General features: G+C 52.1%; 1 protein-coding gene across 7 annotated transcripts in view; it reads left to right on the forward strand.

The window, feature by feature from the left end:
* Nucleotides 1-19,686, forward strand: part of Hps4 (HPS4 biogenesis of lysosomal organelles complex 3 subunit 2) — a 33,539-nt gene extending 13,853 nt beyond the window's left edge. For 4 of the 7 annotated variants that reach the window (XM_031337408.1, XM_031337405.1, XM_031337406.1 and 1 more), the window contains exons 5-14: nt 5,885-5,992; nt 6,367-6,483; nt 7,298-7,392; nt 8,912-8,984; nt 10,963-10,999; nt 11,534-11,630; nt 12,040-12,838; nt 16,087-16,219; nt 16,605-16,713; nt 18,880-19,182. In XM_031337408.1, the coding sequence (XP_031193268.1) occupies nt 5,885-5,992; nt 6,367-6,483; nt 7,298-7,392; nt 8,912-8,984; nt 10,963-10,999; nt 11,534-11,630; nt 12,040-12,838; nt 16,087-16,219; nt 16,605-16,713; nt 18,880-19,072 (1,761 nt within the window). In that variant the 3' untranslated portion in view covers nt 19,073-19,182. Of the gene's footprint in view, nt 1-5,884; nt 5,993-6,366; nt 6,484-7,297; nt 7,393-8,911; nt 8,985-10,962; nt 11,000-11,533; nt 11,631-12,039; nt 12,839-16,086; nt 16,220-16,604; nt 16,714-18,879; nt 19,183-19,208 lie in introns of those variants that run through there. The other 3 variants (XM_031337409.1, XM_031337410.1, XM_031337411.1) reach the window with 3 other exon arrangements.
* The last annotated feature ends 3,635 nt before the right edge of the window (nt 19,687-23,321 follow it).

Genomic DNA, 23,321 nt, shown 5'->3' on the forward strand with positions numbered 1-23,321 from the left:
CGTCAGTGCCGCGGTTACAGTGTTGTGAAGGCCCCGAGTGTGGAGCGAATGGCCTAGGAGAGGACTCGAGGAAAACCTCCCATACACAGCAGCTGCGCAGCATGGTGGGCCCCTCCCCCAAAGCATGGCCACTGCACTGGCTGGCTCTCCCTGCTGTGAAGGACAGTTCAGGAACCTCCTCCCCAGGAAGAGGGTGCTTGGCTTGTGTCACAGGAGGTTTCAGTGCTTCCTAGCCAGGACCCATAGGAGCAGCAGGAAGCAGGGAGAGGTGTCTGTCTGTCTGGAGGCACGCGAGGAGGCTTCTGGGACAGGCTATGTATAGGAGATGTCCCTGTGCCACCAATGACCTCATCTCTTGCCCTGCTCCAAGCTTGGGTCTCAGTTCAGTCCTGCTGTGTGTCTGCTGTGGGTGCAGACAGCAACTCGGTGCCTAGGAAATGGGAAAATGGGGGAGTGAGGTGAAGAAAGAGTGAAAGACAAAGAGGAGAAGCTGGAGGGAAGCGGAGGACTCAACAGACACCTCTAGTCCCAGCACTGGGTGGTGCTAGCATAGGCTGGCAGGTACTGGGACCTTACAGGCCTTGTCCTGCAGATGCACTCACCTCACTGTTCCTCACACAAGGGAGAACTCTGTTGATTCTGAGGAATAAGAAGCAGTTTACCTTTCTCCGATGAACAGGCAGGCTGTGGTCAGCAGGGCCTGGAAAACCACAGTAACATCAGGTGCCCTTACCACCTTTGCTCAGCATCTTCAGCATCCAAGAAGAAAGACCATGGCACATCCCCAGCACAGAGCCCTGTGCCCAGCGCTCCACTGCACCATCAAACAGTGTTGTTAGTAGGATAGTGAAGCCTGCCCATTATTGTGCAGTATTTGGCTTCACAGACCCAGCTGGGGAGAGCCACTTTATAAAGGCCTCTTCTAGAACCCATCCTTCTACAGACCTGCCTGTTGTGTTTATGGGAGGGATCAGTGTGTCCTGGTCCAATATGCAGTCCTGCTTCCTAGCCTGCAGCCTGACACAGTGCTTGTCTGAAGGAACATCCCTGAAAAACTTGACTGAAGTCTTACTAGACTCTCATTCTTGGCATGTGTACCTTTCTCTTCTGTGAGACATGTGGGACATTGTGGCTTGGTTGGGATAGAAAGATGGCAGCACTCTGGAGGTTTCTCTGCTGCTGTCAGGGAGAATCCTCTGCCCACCACAGGGCTAGACACTCTGACAGATGGAAATATTCCCTCTCTGGCTCTGCCGAAGCCCCTCCTGGAGCTACCCCATTATCATCTGTCCACTGGGCTTTGCTTTCTCGTTTCCATTTGGTTTCTTTAAGAATCGTAGCTTCCTCCCTGCGTTTTCTCCATGCTAATGACTCTCATATGTGCTGTTGACCGACTTCTGCTCCAGAGTGCTCTAGACTCACCTGCTCCTCAGCGTCCTCTGTCAGGTCACTGGTCATGTTTATTCTCTTTAGCAGAAACTGATCTCCGTGGGGAATGTTCCTCGCTGAGTGTCTGCTCTGAGCAGTTGAGGCTGGCATGTCACACTGACTGACTCTGTCATTGTGCTTCCTGCATCCCTTGGTCAGCAGAACACTTAAGAATTTTAGGGGATGTTTGATCCTGAGAGGTCTTTCTGAAGCTACAGAGAGGAGAAACAGATACCAGCCTTGTGTGTAGGACATGAATATGCTCAGAAGGAAGCACAGGCTACAGCAGGGGCACAAAGCTAACAGTGGTGAAGCTGTGCTGAGATGTGAGCCTGGCCCCAGCGTCTGTGGGAACAGTTTCTCATTATAAAGAAAATGCTCAAAGCATTGGATACATGTAAGAAGGAAGAGCTAAAGACCGCACATACATGTTCCTGTAGGTGGCTATGGGCTTGCAGGTTCCTGGAGGTGGCTATGGGCTTGCAGAGACTGCACAGGCTGGAAGCCAGTCTTCCTTAGTCCTCTCCACCATATGATTTGAGATGGTCTCTCACTGATCTGAAACCTAATTGAGGTTGGCTGGATGACGAGCCAGGGATCCATCCATCTGCCTCCACCTCCCCAGTGCTAGGATGACTGGTGCATACTACCATGGCTGCCTTGTCTTTGAGAGTTGGGTATTAAGTTCAGGCCCTGCTTGCACAACCAGCCTTAAACATGGTGATCTTATGGAAAAGACAGTAAGGCTCTGTTGTCTCTCATGTCGCCTTGGAATGCAGAGGGACTGCTGTGAGCAGAGGGGACAGTGGAGAAAGCAAAGGGGCGTTGGAGAGAAAGAAATCACTGTGGTAATCACAAACTGTGACCAAGAGTGGGAACACAGATGAATAAGGTTGGAGGAATATGCAAAGAGACAGCAGATCAAAGCACAAATTCACAAGCTTCAACTCAGTAAGAGTCCTGGCAGGAATTCTGTATGGAAACTGTGGTGGTGCTGTCATAGGGAAGACTGGGTGGTGCCCTGTGCTCAAAAAGCCAAAAAAAAAAAAAAACTTCCAAAAGGAGTCCCACATGACACTGCAGCCTCCTCCCTTTCCAGTCTCCATCAGCTGAGAGGAATGAGTGGGCAAAGGGTTCCTGCAGCTCATGCTGCTGCCTAGTCTGGGTTAGTAGACAAGTGTACTGTGTCATTGTTGTGCTGGCCACATGCAGCTTTATGTCCCGATAAATTTTCTCACCCTCCCTGGATCCTGCCCACGCCGAGGTGGCTGCAGTCACCCGAGGTATCTGTAAGTGGTATGGTACCACTCTTCATCTTTCTCTCCAGGCTATGTGACTGAGCTCCATAAGGGACTACTGACAGGGACCGTAAGAGGAGGTTTCTATCAGCAAGTGCTCACAGAAGCAGGAAGTGGACCACCTCCTGTACAAGCAGCTGCAACTTAAGATAAGGCTCTGTGGTTGTCTTTCCTAGTGGACTCTAGTCTTCTCACAGCTATAGCCTTCCATGTCAGATAGTCTTTGTTGTATTCCTGGGGAGATGGGAATAGTTGTTATCTTAGTCAGGGTTTCTATTGGTGTGATGAAACACCATGACCAAAAGCACTTTGGGAAGGAAAGGGTTAATTCCCTTACACTTCCACAGCATAGTTCATCACTGAAGAAAGTCAGGACATGAACTCAATCTGGGAGGAACCTGGAGGCAGGAGCTGATGGAGGGGTGCTGTTTACTGGCTTGCTCCTCATGGCTTGCACAGCTGCTTTCTTACAGAACCCAGGACCACCAGCCCAGGGATGGCACCACCCTCAATGGGCTGAACCCTCCCCCATCAATCACTAATTAAGAAAATGTTTTGCAGGCTTGCCTACAGCCCAATCTTATGGAGGCATTTTTCTCAGTTGAAGTTCCCATCTCTCAGATGACTCTAGCCTATGTCAAGATGACATAAAGCTAGCCACCACAGGGTCTACTCATCCTAGCTAGGGAGGCCAAGGCAGACCAAAATCCAATTTGATGAGCCAATGAGTTTTACTGGAGTTACTAACAGGTGTGTTTGGGGGTGGGGTGGTGCCGGGGGTGGGGGCAGCCCCAGCTGTTCTTTTTTTTTCTTGTTGGTTCTCTCTTGAGGTAATGGAGGTGCAAAGAGCATCAGCAGGGGCAAGACTTGGTCTTGTGAGACATTTAGGGTTGCTGTTTAATAATAAAATGTTCACCTGTCTTAAGTCTAAGTTACTTTGCTGAGGTAGCCCACCTGCTGTCTGAGTTCCCCTGAGACCAGAAACTACTATATCTGGCATTTAGCACCTCATCATAAAACAGCAGGGGATTAAGTAAAGTGGCTCTTGTTCAGTTGCAGCTAACTTCCAGTTCGGAGTGGCTCTAACTTCCAGCCTAACCTAGTTGAAAAAGTATTAATTTTTATTTTAAGTTCTTTCTGAAAAGTTTTCTAAGAAAGTTCCTCGGGCTGGGCAGTAGTGGCGCATGCCTTTAATCCCAGCACTTGGAAAGCAGAGGCAGGCAGATTTCTGAGTTCGAGGCCAGCCTGGTCTACAGAGTGAGTTCCAGGACAGCCAGGGCTACACAGAGAAACCCTGTCTCGAAAAACAAAAAAACAAAACAAAAGTTCCTCTAAAAGGTTCTCTCTAAAAAATTTTTCAGTTTTGCTTAGAAAGTTCTTTCAGAATACATGATCACATGGTAAAAAGTTTACAAGTTTACACATAATTCAAACCACAAATTGAATAAGAAGTTAACAATAGAGAATGTTTACATATATATCTATTAAGAGTAATCATCTGGCTAAACATTCATCATCTGTCATTAAGTCTACAGGCTCATGGAGAATTAACAACCATAGCTAAGTTGTCATTGAAGTTTTGTATAGATAAACCCAGTCAATATTTTATCTTCTGTTCTTGTACCGATAGTAAATCCCTAGTTCCCTTTTATGACCTTTGGGTAATGGTTTTACAACCTCTTAGAATGTGCTCTCAGTTGTAGATGCCTGCTTGCTTTCTCAGAAGCAATTAACTCATGATACTAAAGACTGGCAGAGTTCTCATTGCAGTTTTGACATCAGAAAGGACTTAATAGCTTAAATAGCTTAAAGAGAGCTTAATAATTACTAATTTTAGGAATTCATAATTAAGAAATCATCTATTTGTCTATATAATACATCTTTGTTATTTTGCAGAGATCTGCTCAAAAGGGTGAGCTAATGCCTAGTGATTGTAATATATATTTAATAATAACAGGAAAAGCATATTAATAGCAGGAATCTTTCCTGAAATGTAATCTTCTCGTCTTTGCCTAGAGAAGCGAATCCGTCATTAACTTTATAGTCCATGGCAGAACTATCTCAGGAAAATCACCTGCTAGTTTTTAGCATCTCCTTGATGGCTCCTGGAAGGATGGAATTCTAACAGGAGCAGAAATAACTCAAAGATGGCTACATTACTAAAACCCAATCAGCATGGGCGGCAGCTCACAAAGCCAGGAACCTGGCACACTGCCCAGCCTGCAGGCAGCTCAACAGATTGAAGAGTGTCCTTTCCTGGTACCTCAGTTGATACAAGCCTCTTCCAGGCAGCTGGACTCCTCAGAGTGATTCTTAGCAGTCTTTACCACTTATATCCTTTTGGGGAGAGACGAGCCTAGTGAATCTGTTCGGCTTCTGGAACTTCCTGAAGCTGTGTTGAGTTGTCTCCTTTCTGAGCCTAAGGAGCTTCTTTCTCTGCAGGATGGAGTGTTTCACCCCCTTAGCTTATCTACTGTTTCACCCCCACCCTGAGAACACCTTGGGTCTTAAGGAGCTGCCCTCTGAGTTGGAGGGTTCTAACTGCTGTAGAGAGTGGGATTTCCCTCTACCATTGACTTGTCCTGAGAAATCCCTGTCTCCCTCATGAGGCTATGGGCCTGTTCTGGAGGCAGGACTTGCTGGATTTTGTCTGCTCACCTGTTGGAAGTGGCTTCTCTTTCCCTGATCTTCACCCATGACCTATGCAGTTCAGTGTATTTGCTACCTTTCTGGGTTGCAAGATACTTTTTTTTCTGCTCACTTCTTTCTGAAGCTCTTTCCCTATTTCTATGTTGAGACCAAGTCCACTGAGCTAGGAACTCTTCCTCTCTGGTTCACACAAAGTGATTGCCCTTTGTTTTCCAACAAAGGCCTCACACATGGTAGGTAAACACTCCATGGAGAAGACCTGTTTCAGTCCTTTACTGAGGAATTCTCTAGAAGATCTCACTGTAGCTTAGACAGACCTAGAATTCACTCTATTTGTAGCTCAGGCTGGTCATCCTATCTCAGTCTCCCAACTGCTAGGATTGCCAGCTTAGGCTGTCATGCCTGGCTAGGAAGTGACCTCTTGGGCCCGTGGAAGGTGCCAGAAAGAACCTGGATGCTGATTATGGCCTCAGAGAAAAGCCACAAGAACTGTCTTGTCTCCTCTGCAGGCTCTGGGGTGTGGTATGGAGCTCTCTGATGCCAGCTGCAGGCAGTTTCTGGATCAGCTCATTGGATTTTTTCATTTCTACATGGGCCCTGTCTCCCTGGCCTACAAGGTAAGAGTGCAGAGGGCCAGGGGTATTGGGCCCTTCAAAATCAACACTTCTGGACCAGGCCTTTTTTGGGCCTGTCTCTGTGTGTTACATGGTTCCATGTCAAGTGACACCTAGAGCCCTTAGGGATGCCTGTGTGCCTATGTGTCTGCTCTCCCCTCCTCCTTCCCCTCCTCCCTCCCCTCCTCCTTCTCCTCCTTCCTCCCCTCCTCCCTGGGTTGGTTCACCTTTCAGCAGTATATTCCCTGATTCTGTAACAGGGCTGGCCAGACAGGGATGGGATGAGACAGACCTGGAGAGCCTCCTGCAGAAATGCCACCATTACCTAGAGCCTGTGTCTTGATCTTAGGCACCAACTTCCTCTGTCTTTCTCTCAGAGCCATCCTCAGGAGGAGCTGAGCTTGCAATGGGATACCTTCATCACACAAGTTCTCAGGAGCACCAACGAGTCTCACAGGATCTTCAATGCCCTGTGGAACCTGGACTACACCAAAGTAAGGTTGCGGGCGCTCCTGTTCACTGTCAGCTTGGGGCTGTGGGTGTTGGTGTGCAGTGCTTCAGAACACCTGTGTCAGTCTGTAGCTAGAGGAGTGAGAGGCTGTATGCTTCCCAGCAGTTGAACAGTTTCCATGCTGCTGTGGGTGAGGCGGGCTGCCTCTCAGAGCCTTGCTCTCTACTGATGGGTTGGAGCCCTCCTGGACCACTCTGAAAGCCAGTGAGGCTACACTAACAGGGACCAAGCAAACACTCAGTGTGTAGGGTGTTATAAGTGCCTCTGAAGGGTTGGCCTCAAAGGCCTGAGGGCCCCTTCTCTCTCCACACAAATGGCATGGGCTCTAGTGACTCCACCAACGTGCCTGGCTCACATTTGAACTCCTTTGCATCTGAGAGAAGCAGTAAGCTGTTTCTGAACCAGTCCATTTCCCACTCGCACTGACCCAGTGAGCACTTTCTGCTGTGTGGCTGGCCTTTGTCTCTGGTCTGACCTTTCCTCTCGCAACTGAAGAAAGTGGCTGGGACTCAGCGTCCCCAGAGCCTGAGGTGCTGGGTATAGGGTGGGGACAACAGTGGGAGTAACATCACTCTGCCTGTGTCTGCCTCTCTCACATTGTCCTGCCCACCTGGTTCTCATCGGTGTTGGTGGCCAGGCGGGAGGCTGCTATGTTTGGGCAGTTCTGCACAGGCTCGTGTGATTTTTCATGGTTGAGCAGCTAATTCCTTACAAGAACTGTGGGCTGCCTTGGGCTGTAATCCCTCCATGGCTCTGAAGCTTGCTTTACAGCTGCTCACATGTCTTGTCTTCCCCAGGTGGAGCCCCTGCTGCTGCTGAAGGCAGCCCTCATCTTACAGACCTGCCAGCGCTCACCCCATGTGCTAGCTGGCTGCATCCTCTATGAAGGACTGTGAGTAGTGCCCCTCCTCTCCTCACTCTCCCCTCTGCTTGCATGCCAGTGTCTGCAGTTCAAAGGCCAGGTCATATAGGCTGGCCCAGGGTGTGCATCCCCTTGCAGTTGGGAGCTGTTCAGTCTGGGTGCAGTGTCAGTGGGTAGACTACAGTGCAGAGCTTGCTGTGAGCTGCAGCTAGTAGCTAGCACAGTAGCCTGTGCTCAGTGCTGCATGAGCTACCCAGCTGCTTCCAGCCCTCCTACACAGAGAGCCCCAGGGCCTGACAGCTTCTCCTCATGGAGCATCCGTGCTCACTGCCAAGGCAGGCTGGGCCTCGGCCAGTGTTCTCCAGAGGTGGGGCTGGGGGTGGGGGCTGGTCAAGCCCTGGGTTCTCTTCCTCTCTGCTCTGCCATCTTGGACAAGTAGCTTGGGCCTAGTCCCTCTTGGGGCGCGGAGACACTCGCTGGAGAATGAAAGGTGTGGGCAGGTGTGGAGAGCCACGCATAGACCCCCACGAGCATCATCCATTTCCTCTCCCCCATTCTCCTCAGTATGAATTTGTCACTTTGATATAGATGGCATCAAAGAGAGTGTTTGTAGGCAGACAAGGTAGCTCAGTGAGTAAAGGTGCTTGCTACCAAGACTAGCCACCTAAGTTCCATTCTGAGACCCACATGGCTAAAGGAGAAAACTGATTCCTCCAAGTCATCCTCTGACCTCCACACATGCCATAGCACTTGCCTGTGAGTGCAGGCTTGCACCCCCACACACACAGACACCCCACACATATACCCACACTCACCCACACCCACCCACACCCACACCCACATACTTTATTTTGAGACAGTATCTTACTATATAGCTATGGCTGCCTTGGAATTATCTATGTAGTCCAAGCTGGCTTTGAACTCACGAAGATAGGCTGCCACCTGAGTGCTGAGATTAAAAGTATATCCAAACCCCTCTGTGTACCAGCTGCAGTAAGCAGAGGCTCTTCTACCTGGCTTTTAGCTATGCCCATGGCCAGCTAATTGCAAGATGTTCCACACTGCACTTCTGTACAGACCCACATGCTGATTCCCTCTGTTGTCTGTGCAAGTGGGGCATAGTCCTCAGGACTCGTTTGTGGAGTGCAGGTGCTTTTGTTTCTGTTGGGTTCTGACAGTCTCACTGTACACACAGCACAGGCTGGCCCAGAGCTAAGAGAGGAACTCCTCCCTCTGACACGATTGGTGTCTTTGTGCTCTGAGTGCTTGGTTCAGTGATTCTCTTCCTGGGCACACAGGTGGTGTACTTGTTTTTTTAACATCTTTCTGATGAATAACTGTATGGTAACTCATCCTGTCTGGTTAGAACGCTAATGTTTGACTCTCACTGGGGCCAGCAGAACAGAAGTTTCACTGAGAGTCCACTAGACGAAATTCCTGCCAACTACATCCTTAGACCCTCCACATCCAGGGACACTGGCATCTCTGGAGCTGAGAGGTCCCAACACTTCTTCTCATGGCCTTCTTGTCTCCTCTGTCTTACCCCTAGGATTGTGAATTCCCAGCTCCCACCTTCCCTCACTGCCAAGGTCCTGCTTCACCAGACTATACCTGCAGACCAGGTACAGTATGGCCTGCAGCCTGGAGGGAGGCTGAGCAGACACCTGCCATCCAGCGTGGCGGGGCAGGCTCCACATGGTAGACAGGCCTAGGGCACTTTCACAGCATCTGTCACAAGTCTTCATCTGTTGATATGGTCAGACTACACAGGAGGAAAAGCAGGCAGTTGCCCTGTGTAGTGGGCTAGGCATTGGTTCTTTCTAGCCAAGCAGAGCTGTGCGCACTTGGCTCCCAGTAGCATGCTTTGATGGCAGTGAGCACGTGTAAAGATCCTTAAGTGTAGAGGAGAATGGCTGGCCATGGCGCTGTTGCTTCTCATGCCAGCCTGGGAAGCTGAGGCAGGATGGTTGTGAGTGCAGAGCCACCCTGGGCTACATGTAAGACTCTGTCTCAGAAACTGAACAAAAGGAGAAAGGAAGAGAGGGAGGGGGGATGGTGGAGGGGAAGGGGAGAAGGGAGAGAGGGAGGGGGGAAGAGCAAGCAGCAGGCCCAGGGAAACATTGAGTTCATGTGCAGTCAGTGTGTTCGTATGAAGAGCTCACGCAACCAGTGAGAATGAAACTGCCCATAGGCAGGTGGCATAGTGACGCAGGCCTTCAATCCCAGCAGGACTCCACAGGCAGAAGCAGGTAGATCTCTGTGAGTTCGAAGCCAGTCTGGTATACAAAGCAAGTCCCAGGACAGCCAGGACTAGCCAGTGAGACCCTGTTTTGGGAAGGGAGGAAATGCCCCAGACAACAACAGCATAGGCACCACAGTTCTCACCACAGTTGCCATCTTGCCCGCCTGCCCATCTCTCTCTCCCTCCCTCCTTCCTTCCCTCTGACCCTCCGTCTCTCTTTCTCTCTCTTAGTTATTTTGTTTGGATTTTGAAGATGGGGGTCCCACTGGGTAGCCTGGTCTCCATAGAGGGTTGAATTGCTGATCCTTCTGCTTCATCTTCCCAATGCTGGGATCCTAGGCTGAGCCACAGGCTTGGCTTGTTTGTGAGTTTCTGTTTCAAACACTTCACTGACCTCTCTCCTGCCAAGAGAGTGAGCTGCCATGTAGAGCCTGGGAGGGTGCTAGCTTCCTGTAGGTGGCGTGTCTGAAGGGCCGCCTTTGTGGTTGGCAGTTTGGAACTTTAAGGACGCTGTTGTCTATCTCCCATGACTCAGCTTCTGGGAGGATACTGAGGGGACAGGGCTCCCATCCTTACTAGTAAAGGGAAGGCATGTGGGACTTGGCTGCCTGAGGATGCTACAAACTCTGGCTGCTGCTGCTGCCGAGGGCAGCTGTCAAGCTGCTGTCCAGTGCAACAACGCTGATCTGTGGTTGGGACAGAGGCTCATGGCCCCTAGAGTGGAAGCATTTTCTCACCTGTGTAGGAGAACTACTGCTTTCTAGTCTGTGGCTGAGGCTCAGTTGGTTTGCATGAGCTGCTGCAAACTTCTTCAGAGATTCTTAGTCTTAGCCAGAGATTTTACAATGAGTGCAATTGCTTATACTCTTTTAAATGGAACTCTGAATTTTACTAATGCCTCAAAGTAGTAAAAGACATTTACTTAAAGGGGAAGTTCCCAAGTATTACTTTAGCTTTAGAGTGAAAATAAGGTAAGTTTGTTTATTCGCTGTTGCTGGGGACTGGAGCCCAGAGCACTTGAGCTTTGCCACTGGGCTGTATTCCCAGACTCTATGTCTGTACTCTAGACTGGGTTCCCCAAGGTGAACTGGAGTGGGAATCCTCACTTTGATATCTTGTGGGAGACACTTATTAGTTCTGATCTGTTGCCGTGAAGCCTAAACAGGCCCAGTTCGTGCCTCTTCCTGGCCTCTCAGGAGCGAGTGGCCCTGCTCCATCTGCTGTGCTCTCAGGCCAGGGTCATTCCAGCTCCCTGGGTTTGGCTGACTCCTGTGAGCAGATGGTGCCATGAATTCTTGATGGTTGTCAAAAGAGCTAGTGTGGCGTCTGGTGCCAACCTGTGTATATGCTTGTTTCAGAGGCTGCCTGGAGCAGGAGCTGCCCCACAGGAGACAGGTGCGTGGTGTGGTGGACAGGGGTGTGCTGCCTTCATGCTGGGTGAGCCAGAGAGAGCTCACCCAGCTCCTGTGTGGATTTCCTCTACATAAGACAGCAGGGTCTAGGACAGCTGTAAGGACAGTTGCCCTGTGGCACCCCTGATTTTTAAGGACATGGTTTTGAGCATGCCCCCGTGTGACTCCATCCTGTGACATTGCTTAGTCTGTGTCCAGCATGTAGTGATGGAGAGAGAGGAAGAAAGCTAGTGTCTGCCATCTCTTCAGGATGAAGTGGCATCCCCAAGGAGCGCTGGCCTCATTCTAAAGCCTCATTTGGCCAAGTCCTTAGCAAGCTGGAAACCTTTCTTTTGATTCATCTTGTCTAATGTCTCCCTTTTCCTCACTGGACTGCATCTGCACTGCAGCTCTGGGCTGTGGGCTGAGGGAACAACCCAGGGCTACTGCCTGCCTACGGTGTAGTGTAAGTGAATCTTGTGAGCACCAAGGGTGGGCCTCATCCCTGGGGTCCCGCCCATGTTGTTTTTCTTTGCAGGAGCAGCCTTGCCCCCTGATGTACAGATCACCCCTGTTTTTCTGAGTGAGAAGGAAGTTGCCATCCTCCATGAGTTCCCAGTAAAGCATGAAACTCGGTAAGTTTGGTATTCCCAGGGGCTCCTCACAGCGTGCCATCCTCCCTTGTCTCCTCTGCTATCTTGTTGGGGTGTTGCTCAGTGGTGTCCTGGCATCTGGGCATACAGCAAGCTTAGTGTGAGACCAGTGTGAAGCCAGATTCTCAGGAGACCCTTGAGCTGTGGGTGACTTTACTGTGTGGCCCTGGTCACCTCTGGTCAGTGATTCTGGCCTCACTGTGACCAGCCCTGAGGACCATTCATTGTCTCTTTACTTTCCTTGTTTAATCACCATAACCTCTTGAGCTCTCTGGGCATAGACATATACTTGTCATTGATGCCTCTGCCTTTCAGAGGATCAGAGCCTCAGTGTCCCCATGGAGGCCTCTGTTCTACAGTCTGCTGATGTGACATCTCCTTTGTTTGCCAGACTCCAGGAAAGTTCATTTCACTACCCTCCTTGGGATCAAAGCAGCCCTACCCAGGCCGAAGATGCCTGGACATCAGCCACCATCCTAGAGCCCACACCGCATGATGGAACATGGCCGAATGGCAGCGGGTTGGATGAACACTTGCCTAGGCTTGAGCAGGAGCATGCTGGGCCCACAGGTCCGTGCACCACTGCCTGTGGCCAGGGCTCTGGCCTCAGCAGCAGGCTGCAGAAGGAGCTGTGTCTCTCCCAAGAGGAACTGAACTTGTCTGAAATGCATGTTTCTGAGGCTCGGGTAGCCTTCCCACCTGTGCCTGCCCTGGGTGATCCGGAGACTATCCACACCAGCTGCAATGCCCCCACACTGCCTGAAGACACAGCCATGTGTAGCTGCCTGGACCCTTCCTCCCCTGAGAAGCTCCCTGAGAGTGGGAGGCCGGAACGGCTTGCAGACCTTCCCCTTACCAACAGCCAAATCCAAGCTCCTGGCGCAGACCCTCTGCCCAGCAGCAGGCCTGTGGGACTTCTTCCCCAGCATCCTGTGGGTGTAGAGCCCAGTGTGGAGCCATACGGGAATGGAGCCCAGGAGAGCCACTTAGCCCTGGCACGCAGTTCCTGCTCAGCTGACTCTCAGGGCCCCAGACCCTCTGCAGACAAAATTGACTTCAAGCCATCCCCATCTGGGCCCCAGGCAGGGCTCGTGCCCATGAACCTCTACACCCACAGTGTGAATGGACTGGTGCTGTCCCTGCTGGCTGAGGAGACTCTTCTCAGTGATACTGCAGCTATCGAGGAGGTGGTGAGTGTCCCCTGGCTCCTCTGTACCCTCACTTCCCCCTAGGAGTGTGGACGAGTGAGTGCCCACTTCTGTGAGGTGTTGCAGGGTATGTAAGCCACATAGCATCATATCCCTGTAGCACACATACGTGTGTGACGTCACTGTAGCACAGATATGTGTGACGTCACTGTAGCAGAGGCTGTCAGGCTCTGGGCTTTTCCTCTCCTGCTTCCTGTGATCTGATGGAGCACAGCTGTTGGAGAAGGTAGAGTTGGCATGAGTGACCTGCATACAGCTCTCCCTTGGTGCCATGTTTCCTTTTCGGTCGCCTGCAGCAGCATTCGGCTTCCCGTTCTGAGGTAGTAAGGCCATGCTGGCAAGGCCAAGCCACCCTGCTCCTGGCCCAGCTCCTGCTGAGGCAACACGGGCACTGTAGCTGGGCATCTATCTTCTGAAGCACATGGCAGCCTGGGGTGGGGGTCCCCAGGAACGCTGAACTTCCTCAGACCCAGCATCACACGGCAACTTGGTGTTCCTTCCCAGAGTATGTTTGAAATCCAAACCAGCCGGAGAGGGCTCTGCAGCTGGTCTTTGCTACTTTGTGGGTTCTTCTTTTTCCCACCCTTTCCCCCCACCCTGACCCCTAGTTTAACTGCCTCACACTGGATAAAAGAGAAATGTGAAGATGGGGAGAGAGAGAGAGAAAGACAGAGAGAGAGAGAGAGAGAGAGAGAGAGAGAGAGAGACTAAGAGAGAGAGAATTTCTTTCCTTTTGTTTTTTCTTTGACCACAGCTACTAACAAACTACAACCCACCTCCCTAAACAACCAACAACCACCCACTCTACCTCTTGGGCCTTCACATTTATGTACCCTCTGAAAAGTCCCAGAATTCCAAAAGTCACACAGTTGCAGAAGTTATCTGCAGCTGACAAAACCATGCCTCTGCTAGAGCATGAGGCAAGTCGCCGTCAGCTGCTGCGGACTGTCCAAAGCAGCCCCACATCCCACACCTGGGCACATTCTTAGAATATTTCTGTATTTTATTTTTTAACCAAAATTCCAGAGTTCTCAAAAATGTCGTTACAGGGCTCTTTTTGAATAGCCATCCTCCTGAAGCAGTGAACTAAGCTCTAGGGTTTGGGCCCAAGCCGGGAGATAGAGTTGCCATGGTAACAGCCTCACCGGTTGGCAGGAAGAACGGTTGCTGCAGGGCAAGTGGTGTTCTGGGGCTCGGCTTGTTTTTCTTCTTAAACCCACATTATTCTGAGGCAGTCTCATTGGCATGCAGGCCTTGTGGCCCTTCACTGAGGAGCCAGTCACCTTGGAGCCAGGACAGGCCGCCCGGCATCTTCTGCTCCACAGACCCTGCCCGCAGCCCAGAGTGGAGGCTTTCTCTCTGTGTCCTCATTTCCCGTGGCTGTGGTAGCAAGGCTGTGTTCACCTCTGCTTTGGCATAGCAGAGGGTCCTGGCTGCTGCCTCACACAGGGCAGGCAGCCCCAGGCCTTGCCTTCCCCTCAGATCTCACCGTGCTGGACCTCAGGAGCGTTGCTTTGTAGGCCTGGTGTTTGGATGCAGCAGAACAGACAGAATGCCCCTCTCTTTGTCTCTGCCCCTCCAAAGAGCCCCAGCCCAGGCTGCCTTGGGGAGGGGCGGTCTGCATAGTTATATGCTAAGCTGGCTTGCTGTGTTTGATGTGTCCTGGAAGGCAGGCACCACAACTCCTGTCCTTGGAAGAAGGCTTGTGAGGTGGAGACCTCAAGCAAGTGGCAGGTCCAGAGTTCCCACTGCCTCTCACCACCCAGCCCTCACCTCTCTTCCCAGGCTAACCTGTCCTTGCTGAAAAGTTGAGAGGGGAGAGGAGCATGTCCAGCCCTCTGCAGCCCCCTCTGTGGGAGGCATCTGTCAAGGCCAGCCACATGGTTCTCACCACAGCCTCCAGCTTGCCTGTGCAGGAGGCTTGTTGCTGGTCAGGCACAGGAAATGGGATGCAGGGCATGGAAGACAAGAGTTGGCTGTGGTTTCTGAGAAGGGAGCTAAGTGCTGAACAGTGAGCTGATCTGAGAATGGATTTGAACCACAGACCCCAAGTCAGCTCTATAGGAGAACTTTTGTTATCATCCCTGTCTTTTGTTTTGTTTTGTTTTTTGTTTTGTTTTTTTGAGACAGGGTTTCTCTGTGTAGCCCTGACTGTCCTGGAACTCACTCTGTAGCCCAGGCTGGCCTCGAACTCAGAAATCCGCCTGAAATCTGCCTGCCTCTGCCTCCCAGGTGCTGGGATTAAAGGCATGCGCCGCTACTGCCCAGCGAAGATTTTAGAAGAATTTTTTTTTTTTTTTTTTTTTTTTAATTTTAGTTTTTCGAAACAGGGTTTCTCTGTATCCCTGGCTGTCCTGGAACTCACTCATTAGACCTACACTCAGGCACATGCAACTTTTCAAACCTAGGTTTGTTTGTGTCTGCTAACCCAGTATTGGTGAGTTCCTGACTGTCAGCAGCAGATGTGACTCTCCCAGCACCTGCTTTCCCCAGCTGTGTATTCTTGGGGGAAGCTGGTGGGTCAAGTGCCTGGTGCTGGCTGCTTTCACCCATTGGCTCACTCTCTGAAGTCTGTTCACACACTGCTTCACTGCTGGAGCCCTGGAGAGTTTGTGGGCCCATTCCCACAGCCTTCCTCGGCTCACATCCCTCCCAGAGTCCTGAGCACAGGCCACAGGACCACATTCCTCAGTCTCCTAGAAGCTTCACATGCTTCCTGGGAAAGATCAACTCCCAGTGAACTTTACCCAGTCCCTGCTGGTGTTGGGAAACACTGGAACACCAAGCCATCATTATTGTTAAACAGGCAGTCCCAGAGTTGGAGAGACGGCTCAGGGGTTCAGAGCACTTGCTGCTTGTTCCCAGGCCCCGAGTGCAATGGCAGCTCACAGTTGTCTCCTCATCTGAGCTGCATGTACTCCACATAACACATGAAAAGAGGGAGATGGGGGCGGGGTGGCACACCCTATAATCCCAGCAGTCAGAAGGCAGAGGCAGAGGCAGAGGCTCTGCACAAGTTAGACCAGCCTGGTCTTTATAGTGAGTTCCAAGCCAGTTGGCTCTACATAGGGAAACCCTGTAAAAAAGAGCGGCAGATGAGTGCACCTTGGTGTATTAGGAGATACTGCCTGGCCATGTTTGCTAGATCTGGTGGCCTTTGAGGCACTGTCTAGGTGTTTACCTTCCAACTAAGTTTGCCAGCCTGTGACCCCCTCCTGGCCCCTCTGCAGTACCACAGCAGCCTGGCATCGCTGAATGGGCTGGAAGTCCACCTGAAAGAGACACTGCCCAGAGAAGAAGCTAGCCTCACAAGCAGCACGTACAGCTTCCTGCATTATGACCGGATCCAGAGCGTGCTCTCAGGTAAGGGACAGGTACAGGCAACCAGCTCCATGTGGGTGGAGGGAGAACCCAGCCCAGTCATGGCATACTGCAGCACACAGCCCTCTGGCTTCCTCTAGGCAGTGGCCCCTGAGCTCATTGACAAACACTCCTGTTGCTATTTTCCCAGTGGGAACTTGTGAATTCAAACACCTGTGGTAAGGTGGCCCCAGTGAGGAGCTGGTGTGACTTGCAGTGGGGCTGGCAATGCTTCCTCCCAGAGGCAGCGGAAGGGTGGGCATCTGGACTTAGTGCCCACACTCGAGCTTCAGCCTCACTGCCCTCCCAACCCACCCACCCCCGACTCAGATCTGAGCACAAGGGGTCAGGCAGGCCTCCCACTCACCGCCTCTGTCTCCTTCTGAAGCTAACCTGCCCCTAGTGGCTGCTCCCCAGGACCGACGGTTTTTGCAGGCTGTCAACCTCATGCACTCCGACTTTGCCCGGCTGCCTATGCTGTACGAGATGACTATCAGGTGAGTCTCTGAGCCCCGTTTCCAGCAGCACACCACTCACTGGGGTACTTCCTGGGCCTGGTGGTGATTATGATTGGTCCCTTTGGAGGCCATTCTTCTATATGTGCCTTGGTCAGATTACGACAACGGCAGTACGCTAAGTCCTGGCTGTCACAGAGCCGCCATTCCTGAGGGTGGGCCAGACAACACTACAGAGTTCTAATTAAAAATAAAAAACCCACAGTCCAGAAACTTCAGAATCAGACATTTCTCCACTGCCCATCACCCCCAGAGCCCACCTGTGTCTTTTTGTGGTGGCATTCCAGGGCACTGCTGTCTTGGTTTCCATTATCTGGCTGACAAAGACAATATGGGTTCCATTTCCTTCCCTGTTGTCATGCTACTCAGTCCAGGTGTCTGCACTGTCTGTGGACTATTTCTGAAACTGGATATTTGAACAAGCTGTGTCCTTTCTCTCCATGCTTTCTGGAGCTAGTAGAAAGTCAGGCACATTAGACGGCTGGAGGGAGAACCTCCCCTAACCCTCTGTTAGCCTGTGGCTCTCGGAACTGGCCATGAAAGGACCCTTCACTCCTTTCAGAGTGAGAAGTGTGAGCACACATGGAGACAGTGACATCCCAGGCCACTGTCTCATAGAGCAGAAGGCCAGGGCCTGACCCCAGGCCTCCATGGCTCTGCGGTGCACACTTTTCCCCACAGGTCCCAGTAGCTGGGTGAGAACTGTGGGTCTGGAGTCAGTGGCAGCACATAGAGCCCATCCACCACACTGATGCCAGCTGCCTGCCCTCGTGTCATCTGCGGCTGCCTGTCCTCTCTAGATGGCAACCCAAGTGTGACTTAAACCTGCAGCCACTGCTCTGGGATCTGGTGTGGCGGGGATGCGGCTATAGTGTGGGAGGTGGCAGCAACCGTATGTCAACATCTGCCCCCACCAGCTGCTGGTGGCTGCTGTGTGTCACCTTCCTAGAGCCCAGGGCATGCGCTGGGTGGCTTCTTACCACAGTGATGGGGGCACAGCTCCTTAGCACACAGACTCCTGAGGGCTTTCATAAAACCAGGGGCTCCCTGCTTGCCAGGAGGGCTGGCATTGCCACACAGGTGTGACTGGGTTTTCCCACCAGGCCCCACTCCCTTGGAGCTCCAAGAGGAACCTGCCAGATGTCTCACAGGGGCTAAAGTCCCCTATGCCAGCCAGGTCCTGCAGGTACCCAAGGCCTGGAGGTTCCCCTCCTCATCTAGCAGGAGGCAGCTGAGGGAAGGAGCCTTAGCAGCCCTAACCCCACTATTAAATAGAATTAGGGAAACTGAGTCTTGGCAGACTTGAGGCAGGAAGGGTGTAGAGGCCAGAGGTGACCAGGTGGGTGTTAGCAAGTGGGGTCTCTCCTTGGTTCCTGCGACTGAGACACTATTTAAGATGAAGTTTACTTCGCAAAGAGAAGTTGGGATGGGCTCTCCTGGAAGTGGGGGAGCATCATGGTGGATGCTGATTGTGGGGTTTTAAGTATACGTGTGATATGTGTATGTGTGTGTGTGTGTGTGTGTGTGAGAGAGAGAGAGAGAGAGAGAGAGAAAGATGTGCACACACGTGTCTCTGTGTGTATGATATGTGTGCCTGTGTGTGAGATGTGCATGTGTGTGTGATGTGTGCATACATGTCTGTGTGCATGTTTGCATGCGTGAGTGCACGTGTGTGTACATGTGTGTGCGCATATGTTAGCATGTACACAGTATGAAGGTTAGAGGACAGCCTTGAGGAGTTGGGGCCCTTCTCTATCATGAGAGTTTCAGGGGTGGAGCTGAGGTTGTCAAGCTTCCCTCTGGCCCCATGTTGTGGATTTTTTAAGGTGTTCTTGTGAACTTTATGAGATTGGTGGCATGTTCATAGGGCAAGGTAACCCTTTTTCTTCCCAAATCTCCCCTTTAGGGTATTTATTCAAAGTTTTTAGGGAAAGAGCACAAGGGTGGGGGGATCCAATCTGCAGTACAAATGATGCTGGTGTGGGGATGCATGTGCAGTGTGCATGTGTGCCCTCTGTCCCAGTGTCTGAGCAGTGTGGCTTCAAGGACGAAGTGCAGATGAGCAGCATAGTCAGGAGCTCCGCTTCCAAGATACAGCTGGGGTTTCCTTGGTTACCCAACACCTACCTTCTTGAATCCCCATCGCAGGTCCCCCTCTGTGCGGTGCTCCATCCTTCTGTCAGCCTGTGGCCCAGGCTTCCGGCTCTCTGACAAGTCCCAGGCTCCTTGGCTGGTGGATGGGACAGTCCCTCCTGCTGTGGCGAGTGAAGGGCAGGAGCAGGGCTCTGCCTCTACTGCATCTTTTGTGTCGACAGAACCTCAGGGTTCATTTGCTCAGTAACTGGGTCTTCAGAACCTGGCTGCAGCCACCTCAGACCCTGAGCTGAAAAGACAGGAGGACAGTTGTTCCCCAGGCCTGAAAGTCAAAGAGATAGTCTGAGCCACCCCTGAGCTGTTGTCCTGTTTCTCCTCAATAGGAATGTCTCCACATCTGTGTATGCCTGCAGCAACCCTGCCCAGGAGACCTACTTCCAGCAGCTGGCGCCCACTGCCCGCAGCTCTGGCTTCCCGAACCCTCAGGATTGTGCCTTTAGCCTCTCGGGCAAAGCCAAGCAGAAGCTGCTGAAGCACGGTGTAAACCTCCTGTGAGCTGGGCGCAGCCTGGATGTCACGGGGCCTGTGGAGTGGCCTCTCCGGACCGTGGCCCCAATGCTAATGGTTGAGCAGGACCTTGCTCCTCAGTGACAGCTGCAGGAACTGAGTGGGCTCAGGTTCTGTCATGTGTAAGCAACTTGAGTACAGTACAGAGCAGGCTGCAGGCTTAGGAGTGCAGCGGCAGGAATCTCAGCTGACAGTTTATTTGAGGTATCCATGGTGCTTTGCAACCTTACGGTGCTGAGTTCTAGGTTTATGAAGCAGTTTCCCAATGGCTCAAAAATAAAATGACCAAACTGAGTTCTGAGTAATCAGCTAGCATTTATTTCTGCGACAGAGTGAAGGTCAGTGTGGACATGTGACACTGCCTATGCAGTCTCTTCCATTCCCCCGCTCCACACAGAATTCTAAAGTCACTGTTAGCACACAGAGCATCTGCATAGAACCCATGCATACAGGCCTATAGACTGAACTCCGCTCAGCTGATAGGCAGCAGCAATCCCAAAGGCCTGCTGTGCAGGGAGTGTCTGCACTGTTGTTGAGACTGCATGGTGACAGGATGTGATTTCCCTGGCCTCATGGGTACAGAACTCACGGATCTGGAGGGCTGGCTGTATGTTTTCCCCATGGACTGTGCCCACCAATGTGTCTGTCTGTGGGGACATAAAGCCACAGTAACCTCCAGTTTCTTCCTCTCCCTAGGGCCCTCCAGCTACTGCCCAGAGGTTGACCTCCCTGCCAGGAGGGTACTACTTCCAGCCAGGCACAGGCATACTGATCTCCACCCCTGACCAGTTCTTCTGGAAAGAAACTCTTTCCAAATTTGTTGCCAGCTCTCAAAAAACCTCATGATGAATTTACAGCTTGTTCTGACAAGGGGTGCTCTGCTAACTCTCCCTTCTGCTAACTGGTACTAAGTCCTGGTGCTAACCTTGGCGAGTGCACAGCCTATGGTACGTTGGACCTTGGGACTCAGGAATGCAGACGCACTGAATTCCTGCTCTTGGTACCACTAACTACCCATGTTTGAGGATCCTTCCTGAAAGCTATTTCAAGGAATGCCACCGGCCTTCCTCTGCCCTTGTGTGACACAGAACTGTCTGTACACTGTAACTTCTCCTATCCGCCTTGGCAGGGCTACAGCTCATTCGAAGAACAGGTGCTGAAGGCAGTTGAGTGCCTCCCATTAGTTTATTCTAAGAGCCAGTTGTATCGAGGTGGGGTGTGGCCTGAGCACCACTGGCTGAGAAGCCCTGAATGTGTGTGTGTGTGTGTGTGTGTGTGTGTTTTACATTTATGTGGAGGACAGAGAAGGACACGGTGTGTTCTTTCATTCCCCATCTTTTTCCTTTGAGACGCAGTCTTACCAACCTGGCTGCTCAGTGCCAGGGTTGCAGGCGTGTGCATCTGAGCTGGTGAGCTCTTTATGTGGTGTTGGGATCTGAACTTGGGGTCCTCACACTTGCGCTGTGTGCTTGCTCATATCCGCTTAGCCACCTGGGTGTCCACACCTGTAATCTCAGCTCTGAGGCAAGGCAGGAAGATGCATGTGCAGGGCTACCCGCACTATTGTGTGAGCTCACTGCCAGCGGCACTACTGTGTGAGCTCACTGCCACCCACACTACTGTGTGAGCTCACTGCCACCTGCACTCCTGTGTGAGCTCACTGCCAGCGGCACTACTGTGTGAGCTCAGTGCCACCCGCACTACTGTGTGAGCTCACTGCCACTTGCGCTCCTGTGTGAGCTCACTGCCAGCGGCACTACTGTGTGAGCTCAGTGCCACCCACACTACTGTGTGAGCTCACTGCCAGCCGTGGTTTGTACTGAGGCCATACCTCAGAATAAGTAAGGACTGAAGGTTTAGCTCAGAGGTCAGGCTGTGGCCTTGGCCTGTTATTTGGGGAGAGTGGGGCATACATCTTGAGGATACACAGTTAGCCCCATGGGAAGGCCCTGAGGAACTGTAGCCTCAGCTAGCAGCCTGTGAACCTTGTTGGGAATGGCTCCAGACAGCTCTGCCAGCAGCTGCAGGTGAAGCTGGGGTATGAAGTGAAGGATGCACTCAAGCGTTCTTCCCAGGACTACACTGGAAGTCCTGTCTCCCACAGTGGCTTCTATACACAGGGCCCCAGAAATACAACTGCCTCCTGCCCCGCCTCAGAGGTCCCTGCTTGTGCAGCCTCTTAAGTTGTGACAGAAAGCCATGGCTCTACTTGTTCATTGCATTCAGTGGCGGGTCGGGATCTCAGGTAGGAGGAATTCCCTGGTCCTAGGATGCCTCTCTGGGGTGTAGATGGGTAATGGCAGGGAGGTTATTTATGCAAAGGCTCCTCCCTCCCCATTCCTGATCACAGCCAGGCAGGCCTCCTGCTGCCTGAAGCAGGGAGCTGCTCGCCATTGACGATGATGATGATGATGATGATTGATTGGTTTTGTGGTTTTTATATGTAATTTGTTTGTCATTTACACCAAAAAGAACCTCTGGAGTTACTCCCCTCAGGTCTGTAGAGCCCCTTGGATCTTACCCCAGGGCTCAACACAAGAATTCAGGTCCTGAACCAAGGCAGGCAGGCGTCCACCTTGCTCTGTCGGGGGGATACCTGATATTGCTCCTGCAGTCTCTATAAGCCGTGACTGGCCAAGAGGCTGCTGGGAAAGGACATCCACCCCCAGCTTCTTGCCCCAGTGTCCTGGGCACCCGGCCTTACGGGACAGTTTGTGCATAGCCCCCAGCCCACATCTTCAAAATTACCCTCTAAAAATGGGATGTTCCCATAGCAGAGGCTTGGCCTGGTCTGTGGTAGACTCTCACTGTACTGGGTGAGCACCAGGCCCTCTGTGGCAGTGCCAGGGGTCAGTGTCTGCAGGAGAGAGCTCTACCCTCAGCTTCCTAGTCAACACCCAGAATGTCACTGTGTGCGCAAATAAAAGATTCCATGCACTGTTCACAGCAGAAACCACAGGAGGAAAGAGGACACCAAGCCTTGCTGGGGCCCTCTCCTTACCCCACTTGGAACTGTGGGGCCCATGTTCCTGGGAAAGATTCATCTGGCCGTCATTCCCACTGGGGAAATGACCTGGCCCCCCAGGGGAAACAATCCAGTCACATCACTTCCAAGTGACATGTGTGGAAACAGTCCTATGGTGCCTGTGGTGTCCAGGCAGGCCCTGAGTGCCATCCTTGGTGCTTCTGAGACAAGGGGCCATGTGAAGAGGGAGGCTGAAGGGGAAGCCAGTGGTCAGTGGGGGTTCCAGGAAGCGGTGAATGGACCTGCTTGAATGAAGGGACCTGGATGGGCTTCTGCCCTCCAGAGCTGAAAAGGGGAATTCTAGACAGCCAAGCCAATGTACAGTCATGTTACAGGTGATGCAGGATTCTACACCACCTATGCATCTGCAGACTGGATGCTGAGTGTGACAAGGGGCTAGGTGGGAGAGGCAGGCCTGGTGAGGACGCTGAGGTGCCAGCCTATCAAAGGAGCCTCAGCATGAGAGGCTCTGCCTGTCCTTGGCTGGAAGGTCACCACTCCCAAGTGGGTGGCAAGCAGGGAGAGCAGGCTTCTTGAAGGCTGTGGTCTGGCGCTCACTGGAGAGGGCTCGTGGCCCACAGCCCAGAGAGGATTCACTGTAAGTAGATGGACCTGGCAGTAGACAAAGGAGCCAGTCTACTTGATGGATGACAGGTACCCACCTTCCCACAGCCCCCAGCATGCCAAGGTTCAGGGCTCTGACCAGAGGCCCGTGCAAGCACCACATCCACCCCCGCTCCCTGGCTGCCAAGCTGGTGCCAGCATCAGCCTGGGCTCCTGTTACAGCCCTCATCTCCAGGGACAGTGAGAAGCTGTTATCCTGTCCTGTGCTCTACCATCCCCCACACTCCCACCTCCCACCCCCACTCCCTCTCAGCTTGCTCAGTGTCTTTGTCTGTTTGCT

This window comes from Mastomys coucha, unplaced genomic scaffold (genome assembly GCF_008632895.1).
Source record: "Mastomys coucha isolate ucsf_1 unplaced genomic scaffold, UCSF_Mcou_1 pScaffold22, whole genome shotgun sequence".
Taxonomy (NCBI): domain Eukaryota; kingdom Metazoa; phylum Chordata; class Mammalia; order Rodentia; family Muridae; genus Mastomys; species Mastomys coucha.